Raw genomic sequence first — 12,187 nt, 5'->3', positions numbered from 1 at the left:
ATTATCACACTACGTTTCGGCACTATTTTTCGTCTGTAATTATATTACCGGATTGACTGTACTGAAACCGTTGCTGCAGAAGCTGTGCATAATTGTGTACGCGACATTGCCAGCACAGTCATGTTCGCTGCAGGAGTGCCCGCACTGCAAAACATTCTCAGGTGTTTACAAGAGGTTCACACAACTAATGGTAAATTCTTCACGAAAACCCATAAACTAAGCAAAAAATTATCGCATGCCAAAAATGCAGGATTGGCTCGTCCTTTCGGCTTCTTATTTTACCGACATGCAACTCTGCTAGTAGAGTTACCGCTGCTTCAAGAGTACAGAATTTCGTATAAAACATTAAAGGCGCAAGTATTTGGGAATTGACGTTCTCACTTTCTCCGGAACCCTAAACACTGTACGAAAGAACTTAGGAACACTTGCTTCTTTTTCACAACGTTAGAGTTTTGTTATCCTTAGCCAGGAACCGCAATTTAGACAAGGTGCACAACCATGGAAGATGTTACTCACTTAGGTTGGGTACGAAGACGTACAAACTGACCAAGCACGAGTGTGCTATCGGGCCGAGTCTTGGTGTGACCAATGGAATCCACCGTGCTGCAGGCACATCTGAAACAGAAAAAAATGTTTTGAAAAGTCCCACGATGATTCTTCCGCGACTTGTCTCCCCATTAAAACCTCTTTTTATCTCCAGCAAAAATTTTCAACCGCAATGCGCATTCTATTTCGATTGTTGATGCTGTGGGGCGATTGTACTGACTTCAGGATGGCAGTTACTTTACTACTGAAAAAAGAAATTACCAAAAAATCATAAACAAGCAGCAAATAAATGATCAAACAGTTGGCAGTTTTTGTACACGCGTTTAAAGGCCCATTTTGAGAAAGCGCGATAGTGCTGGATGCACCTTCTTACTTTTGAGTATAGAATCTTTTACAACTGACGTCACAGCCTTCGCTCTTTTTTTTACTTTGGCTGTGAATGGTTTGTTTATACCTCGCCGCATGTTTTTCAATAAGGAGAACTTCGGACACTTTTTGAAAAGGGTATGACAAAGCGGGCACCAGCCACCGACTTCTGTCTTTCTTTGAATAACCCTTAAAGGGAGGGCAAGCATCTAACAACCGCCGTGTACGACAAGCCACGGTACTCTTACTTCTGATCTTGCACGACGCTAGTTTTTTTAATGCAGGCTTAACGTTAGGATGCCCGCGTGATAAATTTTGTTCAGGGTAACTACCCCATCGGCCAAAATGATTCCGCTCCCCCTCCCCCTTACCGTGTGCGTCATAGTATCGTCATAGTACCCTCGTTAGATGACGCCGCAAGTTTCAATTTTTCAGAATTAAAAGAGCTACTCACGTGCGTCGCCAAGTTGAAATACAGATGCCGCTGATATTACTATTGTTGTACGAGAAGCCAACTGCCCTGTAGTTTCAGTTCTGCTTAATCCTGCAAGCTAAGCTTAAGTTGTGCACGGTGCCATCATTCCCTTCGAGTCGTTGTAACGTTTAGCGCGCCGACGCAACGCAGGCGATGAGGCGCGCCGTAGAGGAGGGCTCTCCAGATTACTTTTGACCACCCGGGGATCTTTCACGTGCCCCGAAATCTCGTACACACGGCGTTTGTGCGTTTCGCCTCCATCATAAAAGCAGCCACCACGGCCGGGAATCGAACCCGCGACCTCGTGCTCAGTAGCACAACGCCTCAGCCACTGAGGCAACGCGGCGGACAGAGCCATTGCCTTCAAAAGCGAAATCCCGATAGTTTAAGTGTCAGCTTACTTCGTTTTGAAGGGAGGGGGGGAGGGTGTTTAGAATGGGAACATAGATTCGCACTGTTTCGACATGCAATCATTTGTCCAGCCTTTTTTCAGTGTAGGTACGTTCTTTATAACATACGTGTGCTCATTATGGGGAGAGATAGTGCTTGTAGATATTAAAGCGAGGCTTTCTGGGCCTCACTGATGGCGACCGTCCAGTCACAAAAACTCACTGCAGGAAAACCAACTTTACACAACGAGTTTCACAAGACGATGATGATGATAAGAGGAGGCACATCAAGTGCCCCAAGAAAAAAAAAACTCTTCTCGGGGTCAAAATTGAACCTGGGTCCCTGGCATTATGAAGCCAACGTCTATCCGATCGTGCCATTCCGACACGGTCGAAGCCGTTTGAATTTAGAGCGAAGCTTTATTAGTCTCACTCATGGCGGCCGTCCTCTCACCCAAAATCTGTGAACCCCTCCCACCGAAAGACAGCGAACGAATAATTTACGGGAAGGCTGAGCGTTGCAACCATCGTTGCCGTTATACGAAGGGTCGCGAGTTTTTTTTACATCATATGAAGGCCCAAGTTAAAAGCTAGCTTTCGGGTTTTAATGAGCACTCTAGAAGAAAACAATTTCTGAGATTCTCTTCTTTTATACAGAAACCTGAAGATTCATAAAAAAATGGCCAATTGGCAGGTAACTTCGCTAGCAATCAGCGTTTTTCAACCACTCTCCTGCATCCAAACACACGGGGCAAGCATCATACAGAATGGCAAATCGTACCTGCGTTGAGCAGATTAAAGGCAGCATAAGCCCCATTCTCGTTTTGCTGGCTGTCTGTGTTTGGGAAGTTCTTCATCCTCTTTCCGTCTTGTGCAGTCGTGCGCTTCCATCCAAAGCGAGAGTTCGGCTCCAAGTTGTTTAGGCCGCACAGGTCCACGGAAAAGTCACAGGCACCTGGAGAGACGAGGCAAGGAACTTATTCATGCGCCAATGACTTCAATTCGCATGTTCTCAACAAAAATGAAATACTAATTTTACGTGGAAGAGAAAAAACAGGTTGTGCCTGACTTCAATGATTCCTTTAAACACCTTCGTCTGGGTATATTGAAGATAGCTGCTGCTTACGTTGATGCGATGTACGGCCACCTCACATACCAGACACAACACCGGCTACATTACGTTACCGTGGGCTAGCGTAAACTTCTAAATTGAAATGAAATCAGTATACGACTTAAAACATGCACTTTGCAAAGACAAATTGCTTTAAGCATTATACCCAAATTCGTTACTCAGATTGTTTTAAAACACTTTCTGTCACTCTTGAGGGGATATATAGATGAAGAGTATCAAAAAGTACATCAGGTGCTCAACGAATATATTTGTTCTAAGCCGTCAATACTGTAGGATTGGGGTAACGTCATTTTTTTTTTTTTTTTTTTTTTTGCGGACGGTATAGTGTTCGGTGTCTTTGTACGCACTTTCTATTCCCGTTTTTGGCCGAGACTTGAGAATACACAACAGCCCATACCATTGGGGAAAGTGGTAAAACTTCTCGCGTGAACGCAGTAGTTCCGAAAGCAAGGTCAGGCAATGCTAAAGTTGTTGCAGAAGTGCTTCAGAAAAAGGCGAGCTCCCGATATAACATTTGAATTGTGAAAAGATTTTACGCAGATTGGGCATTTCCTCTAGTGAAGGGAAGAGTAAGCTCGTTATGTGTGTATTTTGCTTATTTACGCCGAACATGACAGTGTTAAAAGGATCATACCCCTGGTTACACTTATTGGTGGATATCACATTTATCTTGTTCCACTTAAGGGTAGTGAGTTTCACCCTTTACCACTTTTTTCTTTCTCTCAGAAACACTTCCATTGCAGTGTGTGCCCCCTGACTGCTTCCACTGCGGTGCGAAAAATCTTGAGGGCTGAACGGCTCCGAGCAAATGTAGAAAAAACGGCAGTTTGCTAAAACACTGTGCGCTCCAGCCGCAATTATGTGTTATATACTCGCGCTTATGTTGCTGCCGTCGCTGTACCGGTACACGGTAGCCTGAGAACCAATTTAGGCCTCCACGTTACGCAAGTGGAAGCGTTCTAACCACTAGAGCATTTTCATTTGTTTGAAATGAAGCCACTCAAAATTGGCAAATCCACTTTCACGCCGTTGACACCATGTTATTCGTTTTATATATGCATGGTCGCTGCGGCGTTCCAAAATGTTTCGAGCATGGATGCCAAGTAAGTAACGAGGCACTCATTACACGGCGTTTTCTTCAGTTTACGCGGATTCTCCAAGTGTTTTACCCAGTGGAATGTGTGTAATACGTCCGGGCACTAAATAGAGGTGCGCCGGGCATCGACAGCTGAGTTGCGTTGACGTCTCGGCGTCAAGCGCGAGTTAGAACTGAGCGCCTCCTAACAGTGTTGCCAACATCATACTGAGCAGGCTTCGTACGTGGAATGACATGTTTTTGTTCGTTGCCTAAACGTTTGCGTGCACTGGGCTTAAAGGGAAGGCCAACCGATTTTAGACAAGTGTTGACTAGTGGGCTAGTGGTATTTAGATATACTTCATGGGCCGCGCACACCAGAGGGCGCAACAAAGAGGCGCAGACACAGCGCTGTGGCAGTTTCCTTTTTTTGCATCCTGTGGCTGTGCGCTCTGCATGAAAAAAAAAACAATCTATGTGGAGCATTCGTTGTCTATCACAAGCAAACGGGCAACACTTAAATATGCTTGAACCAAAACGGCCTCGCTGCTAATGCCCTAAAGGGTATGCAAGTGGAATATTCGTATCGACCAACCCCGCTGGAGTTAAACAGGTTTAAAAAAAAACGCCTACAACCATGCCACTACACGACAGAACGACACGTTTTTTTTCCCGCACAAAAGTTAAAAAAAAACTTTTAAGCATTACTCAACCTAGAATAGTAACAAGCGGCATAGTAAATGATAATTATGTATGCAGCATTTTAGTATTAATCGTACCGGGTTAAAACTTTCGACGGTACTTCTATTAAAGCTGTTCTGTGCCGTGCAGAAAACAAGATCGTTCCAGCAGAGATGGGAGGTAGCGTTATTTTATGTGAAAATAGCAAGTCCAGTGCCTATTAGCAATAAAAAAATTGATAAACTACACAATTTTATATTCGAGCAAAATTTTCGCTCGAACCAAAGTCCTGTTTATCAAGAACTTCGAATATATTTAGCTAGGTACACAGTGCCACCAGAGACTGAGTAGAATCCTAAGACAGCAGCGCTTAAAATTTTAACTGCAAAAGCTTGAAGTAAAGAAGTTGATACTAACGCAGTGCATAAATATTTGCAAGTTTTAGTACGTTTTACTTGAATTGGAGCCAGCGAAATGTTTTGAGGCCATATAATGCGCCTACAGGTATAGTGACAACTATAATCACCGATAGCCGTTACCTTTTATTTTCACTATTTTTGGTGCAGGATTAACATTATTTTCTTTAGTTAAATGAAGAATTGTTTGCGTGCTCTTCAACGTACAAAATGCCGACTTTTATATGCAATAGCGAACGTGTGCTCGGAAAAAATTGATTCGTGGTTCCTTTATTCGAGCTGTGCGATCCCCGGATACATCCGTACGAGACTTTGTCCAGGGCACTCCGCTCTGCAAATTAAGAAAACATGCCAGGAGACGTGTGCCAGAAATATACCCAGTTATCTGCCTCCCTGCTTCTGTGCAACTTGTTCCAACGTGAATGGGCACACGTTCAAATATCGCAGCCGTAGGTTTAATAACGCTGCGAGGTGGAGTTGCGTAACGAACGAGGTATTTCAATTAACCATGTGATTTCTGGTCCAGTGGTCGGTAAGAAGTACAAAGGATCCGCTGGGTTGCTGCGCTGATATTCCAAAACATTTTCTGCTGGCTTTTGTCTGCAGTTTGTAAGGTCTTTTTTTAAATATACATGTTCAAGAAAACAACCGAACTACTTTCTTTGGTTTTACAATTTTTAGAAACCTGGTTTTTACTTTAGGAAAGTATTTAAAGAAAATCCGTTCATTGGCTTTCAGCTGTACTACTTGTTACGCCATTTATTTAGAAGTACTGTGAATTTGGCGAGTTGGTATTGACTGAATGGTATGGAATTGGGCGAGTTGGACGCATCCTGTATTATTTGTGGCTCTTTTTGTCTGCCCGTGTTACCGCGCAGTTGTATTATGACGCCATTTACTATGGGTTGTATAAAGTTTACGGTCACGCCGCAAATCTTTCAGCTTTTAGGATTGCCTTCACAATGACTAAGTAGCCGCAAGGAACTGCATTCGTAAGGAATCGGAATTAGGATAAAATTTTAAGCTGCATACGCAACATGCCATTGCACATCCAAAAGCTCTGGATTATTTTTGTTGAACGTAGAAGATAGGAAAACGCGCATATTAGGCAGTTGTAGTTTTCAGTGTACAGACGGAAGGTAATAAGCCATACCATGGCACACCGTTTGCAATCTCTATCATTGGCCTTGGTTCATGCTGTTCTTGTATAGTAGGCCAGTCGCCTCCGCTACCATGAGCACCTCATTTAAATCTACTGAAATGCATAAGATCTCAGGAATAAACTTACCGCATCTGGCTTCGTCCGCCCCGTTGGAACAGTCGCTCTTGAAATCACACACCTGCGCTTGCGGTATACACTGATCGCTGCCTCCGCACTGAAACTCGTCGGCGCTGCAAGCACTCGGAGGAGGTGTTGGGGTTGGTGGAGCCTTAGGAAGCGCTGCGTGGAAGTGTCACACGAGAACAGTTAGCTTTTAAGATTAGACACAACAACGCTGACAGGTAATGTTTGACTACTGTCCCATGTTGTAATAACAGCTGTTTATAACACAGAAAACTTCATCTATGAGAATAAATGTATGAACGGACTATTATTGCTGGTATTTTAACAAAACGGTCGCACCTTCTAACAGATAAATCATTATTAGCTACATAGATAACTCTCTCTTTCGTTATATATGTACATCAGAGTCTCGTTAATTAAACCGTACCCGAATAAGCCTTAGTTTCTTTTTATGCGCAGTTGAGGCCAATCCCTGACTCGGTTACCCTTTAAAATAATGCCTTCAGATGAACCGCAGTGCCGGTTAGTACGTACATTCTTCGCGCCTCCGTCATGTACGGATTCACGAGGTTTCACCGTATATATATATATATATATATATATATATATATATATATATATATATATATATATATATATATATATATATATAAGTTCCGGACTACCGGATATATATACATATATATATATATATATATATATATATATATAGATATATATAAGACGGACATAAGAGTTGCCAAAACCTCGGAAAGCAAAGAGGAGGATGTGGTAGGTCATTGCAGCAGTTAAAGAATTTGGAAAGAAAGAAAGAAAAAAAAGAATATATATATCAAAGACCGGGGGAGGGAGAGAGAAGTGAAAGCCAGCAGTCAAGGCACCTAGCAAAAGGGGGTTATGTTTATTGCTTTTGTTTCGTTTATATCCGAATTCTGATCTGTTAGCAAATGAGGTAAAAAACTTCAATGTTTTGTTCGATTTCTACAGTGTACATTTTGATTTATAAATACTGTAGCTGGTCATGCTTATAATTACTGTTTATCTTCACGCCTAGCCCTGGGAATCCTAAAGCCAGATATTGTGGGGTCTGAGCTCTTACCAACGTGGTGCAGCTGGCACGTCGGCCAGAAAGTAACGTCATCGATTGCGATGTAACCAGGCATGCCCTCCAATTGGTGTTCCCCTATGAAGGCGATCTGCGGGAAAAAGAGCACAAAAGCCTTTTAATACATCCCACACGCTGTTTCAGCATGAAGCCAGGAAGTGCAAAGCCTTTCATCAACCTGCTGAACGCACGCTCTTGTGAAAAACCTGAGCGCTGATGGACTTACATTTGCGTTTCATGAGGGCGTACTTGGGCCCATCCTGACTCAGCGCGATAATTAGCAGAATTCGACACCGGTCAGCAAATATAAAGCTAGTATCAAACAAACAAAAAGAAAATTTCGTCAGTTAGACGAAATATCAGCTTTACATTACACAACAGTGAAAGGTCCCATGAAAGGAAATACAAAATGGCTCAAGTGCTGCTGCACGTTTGGGGATAACGAAAAATTATCATGCTGTTCAATACCTTGCACACTTTTTAGAAAATTGTTGCTGTGGAAAAATTGGGGGAGGGGGATACAAAGTAAAAGTAAAAAAAGCGAGAAGTTGACAGCACATTTAATCTGAAAAGACACGAGTAGCTCCGTCTTTATTTCATTTCGCTCCTCATTTCATCGCAAAATGGGGTGCACTGTAATGAGGACAACAGAATAACTCCGTAATTGCCTTTCCGCGTGATCAGCATGCAGAGTGGCACATTTAATTTCATGTACGCTGCGTCATGAACGTACTGTGGCTTAGCCACATCAAATCAAATCAAATCAGTTTATTTTCCACAAGTGGATGGTTTAAACAAACTAGCTAGTGAAGCCTAGCCTAAAACAGATACAAGTGATTTCTGACGGCCTCTGACCTAGTGCCAGCGAAATACATATTACTGACACATATCGCCCTTAGTTACCCTAACTTGAAGAAACCAAGATTGAACGGCTTTGTAAGGTTGCTGCTGTCCGGTGGCCGAAATGAGGGATTATAGCACTGCGACAGCATAATTATGGGATAGCTTCCTCTTTCAGACTTTTTCCTTGTTTTTGGACATCGATGTTGGAAAAACACTACGGACACTTTGGTGTTTGCAAGTCTTGTTGTAGACCAGAAAATGAGGGAACTTGCACTGCAGTTTAGCAGTCTAGGGGCCATTTTTCTCTTGTGCGGTTTGCAAGTCTGCTGTGGAGTTTTCGCCTATAATTTTTTTCAGTTCCCTCTGGTTCAGTGTGAGCAGCCTTGCTATTGCCGCCGTGTTAACTGCAGCTTGTAATATGGACACGCTTGGCGCGATCGCCCCTTGGTCGACGCCGCCCCGCTAGCGGGAAAGGAATATGAGGTGAAGTCCCAGTATGCATGCTTTTTTTTTGGAAGATTTGTTGCTCCTGCGCACCCCGTCGTTCCCAGAATCCAAGAGGGAGCCAACGCCGGGATATGTAATGTTGCGATGTTAGCTCTTTGTGAGACGTTGTCCCAGCCCACTCCGGTTTGTGGCTTGTCATTCCCACGAACTGGTCATTGCACTCTAGCTGTATTATGACGCGCGTTGTGCTCGAAGGGTAGCAGCTGCGAGTTGACCACTTATGCTAAATTTGGGCAATGATCGGTCGAGCAATTAGGTAAATTTCGAACGTAGCGTACGAGGTGACCACGGCGAGTTACCTTTGATGCTTCTTGGTATCTGCTGGGCTTTCGATAAATAATGAGAGATGGTTACTAAGCTAACTGGGTAATTGCCCGAGGGCGTTAGATTTAGGCCCCTATCCTTCGTGGTCACCAAGCGCCCATGTGAGGAAGTAACCTAGCGACAGGAAGCGACAGAGGCGGAAGGCAGAAGCCGAAATTGGGCGCGACGATAAAAGTAGTGTGGAAAAGAGGCAGTGGGGCAAAAATTAAAGCCGTTCCACTCACTCCGAAAGCTGTAGGAAGTGCAGAACAGTGATTCGTTATAATGGGCTGTAGCGGCGTTATCCGCTCACTGCGACCACCAAGTACAATTAAAATTTCCCGCTTTCGCAGTGCTAGCGCGCCCCCCTGCCTGAAACTGCGCCAGCGGGAATTATGTTCTTTTGATGCTTGATTTTCCTGCCGCACGTGCCGGCGTTGCACTGCCACTTTTTTTCACTTACTGTCGTAAAAACCAATCCAACGAGCGTTCCTAACTAATCGAACGCGGTCGCTGCCTGTTAATAACGTATATTTTAGATGCGACTGCATCTCATTCACTCGCCTTGTCCATGCAGCGTCGTCGGCGTTGTTATCGTCCGCCCCTCCCCCATTCTCCTCGCCGCGCGAGCTGCGCTCTGCGTCGCTCACCCCCGCTCCTCTCCGATGCCCCTCTCTCGCGAGGGGCATTGGATTGGATTCGAATGGATTGGCTTGGACTGGATTGGATTGAATTGGATTTGGATTGGATTGGATTGGATTAAAGTGGATTGTATTGGATTGTGTTGCGTCATAGTCGCGTCAGACACACTGGCGCCGGCGCATGTGCAGTACTCTCTCTTCCGCGGTCTTCTCTCCTTCGGGCGCGCTGCGCATATAACCGGTGTGCCGCTCTCCGGCGGCCTTTCGGTCAACGGTTGCTCTCCGCTTGCGCTTGAACCCCCCTCAGCGTCGCATCACACCAGGGTTCCCGCGAGGGGAGGTGGGCGTAATTTTTTTGCCTCAAATGTACCTGCAGTTTTCTTTGCAATAAACAACAGAGAGATGTATGACATGCGCCAGCGGTTCACGAGTTTCGAACGCTCATGACTATATAAACCGCTTGGCTTTCGAAGCATCTGGGTTACGCCGCGACGACTGCGGCAACGACGGAACGGCGGCTCTACGTGGGTCCAGCGAGCGAGCTACGACGACAAGGCGCGGCCATGGAGCGCAATTTAAAAATTAGCAGTGGCTTAGCTCGGCTATGAAAGGGTATACGTAGCGTGAGATAAGGTTCAGCTCGTTATTCTTAGCTTTCCTGGTTGTCTAGGATTAGCTTGATTATCATGCTTACCGCTGCTTCAATGACACACACACGGTATACGCATTATGTGACGCATGTATATTCATCAAGCGGCTACGGCGAAGCGTCACCAATCGCCCCAGAGGTAAGCTGGTTGCACAGCCGCACGCCGGTGTTGCTGCGATGCACGAGCCATCGGTTCCACACTCGGGCACCCCTCGCATGAAGATCAAGTGGACCGGGCCGCCACGTGCGGAAACGGAGGTCGGTGAAGACGCTGGGCGCGTGGAGTGTGGGAGAAACACGGGGCAGCGAGCAACGTTCTGTGCGCCATGTGACGTCACTGCGCCTTGCGCATGCGCAGCACGGCTCTCCAGGAGCCACGCGAAACTGCTCAACCTCGGCCAGTGTAGCTCACACTACAAAAAAAAAAAGCCCGCGATTTCAGCAAGCGCCCCTCCTCGCAGTAAAGCTCGCTCTTCCCACCTGTGGGTAGTCGCAAGGTGCTCCGGAGAGGGGAGAGATTTTAAAGCGAAAGCTTTCTTAATGGGACCTATGGCGTCCTGTCAAAAAACTAATGCCTTTCCCCATAGACCGGCCGGCCGACCGTAAAGCTCTGATAACATCTCGGGACACGTGCTGCCTTTGTTAAACCGGGCTTTGGTTGCGTCAAAATGTGTTTGAAAATGGCAAAAAAGAACGCTTCTAGCTAAGGCAATAGACGCATCTGTCATGAAGGAGTACAACAGTGCACCTTTATCTCATTAACCACGTATCGGTGTACACTAGGTCGTTCGTTGATGCTTTTACTTAGTGCGCGAGAAATCGTCGCATGGGTTCGTTCTAGGCTTGCGATTAGTGTCCTTGAAGGTTTGACGATCGGTTGAATGCACTTTAAGCGAGTATTAGACGCACTTTTCGCGAAGTTTTTCGCGCCGTTTTGACGCAGTTTTGATGTGAGAAAGCTTTCGCGCTTCTTTCGGGTTTCTTTAAAAAGGGATGGCAACGTTTTTTGCACTTGATCTGTCCCCCAATGCCCCCTTGCGCGTGCGCCGCGAATCTTGCCTGAGAGCAGCCTTTCTTGTCTTTTTGACGAACCACAAAACCGCTACCGCTCACTGGATAAGCGAAGTTGCTCTTAATTATAATTACTATTTCATGACTTCTCGGTGCTTCATCCGGACACGGAAACGAAGAACTCCCGCAGCAGGTTGTGCGTGCATGTTTTGCTATATTTTTGTTTTCGTTTTTTATGGGTTTTTCTTCTTTTGTGGACATGGTTTTTAACCCCCAAGCTGACGGACGTGTACTTTCCAGTTTCAATTTCAACCATCAAACTGATGTACGTGGCGGCTTACACGTCGTCAGTACAGGACGCTTCTCACGCATTAGAAAAACGTGAAGCCGGATGTCACGAGGACCGATTCTTGCTGTTCTCCAATGCTATGCACCTTCGACTGTGCCGAATAGTTTTAGCCAAGATCCACAACATGTTTCGATCCTCGCCTACGTACGTGCTATGTACCTTCGGCGATGCCGAACAGCTTTGTACAGAATTTACCCAGTTTACGGAATTTGCAGTTCACACCATTAATATCAGTCGTACTTAAACTATCAAGTTTAACCGTACTTTCGAAAGTGTCATTCCTTCGCTTGGAACCAGCTAACAATGAACTTTCAGACTCCTCGCCTTCCGCCTCTGATGGCACTTGGACAACCTTCAGCCGGAACTATTTATCGCGGGCTTGAAACATTACCGTCTCCCGTCCGAGAGCTGAGG

The 12,187-nt window shown here is 45.3% G+C and overlaps 1 protein-coding gene across 1 annotated transcript in view; it reads right to left on the bottom strand.

The window, feature by feature from the left end:
* The window catches only part of LOC144175376 (MAM and LDL-receptor class A domain-containing protein 1-like), a 204,188-nt gene that overhangs the window by 48,715 nt on the left and 143,286 nt on the right, over positions 1 to 12,187 (bottom strand). Inside the window, exons 43-46 of the mRNA XM_077704459.1 lie at positions 7,465 to 7,561; positions 6,369 to 6,521; positions 2,558 to 2,731; positions 517 to 615 (exon numbers count right to left, since the gene is read on the bottom strand). Of these exons, the coding sequence (XP_077560585.1) occupies positions 517 to 615; positions 2,558 to 2,731; positions 6,369 to 6,521; positions 7,465 to 7,561 (523 nt within the window). The remainder of the gene's footprint in view (positions 1 to 516; positions 616 to 2,557; positions 2,732 to 6,368; positions 6,522 to 7,464; positions 7,562 to 12,187) is intronic.

Source organism: Haemaphysalis longicornis, unplaced genomic scaffold (genome assembly GCF_048455015.1).
Source record: "Haemaphysalis longicornis isolate Haplotype H1 unplaced genomic scaffold, Haemaphysalis longicornis Haplotype H1 scaffold_3, whole genome shotgun sequence".
Lineage (NCBI taxonomy): Eukaryota > Metazoa > Arthropoda > Arachnida > Ixodida > Ixodidae > Haemaphysalis > Haemaphysalis longicornis.
This window is presented reverse-complemented; position numbering and strand designations above follow the sequence as displayed.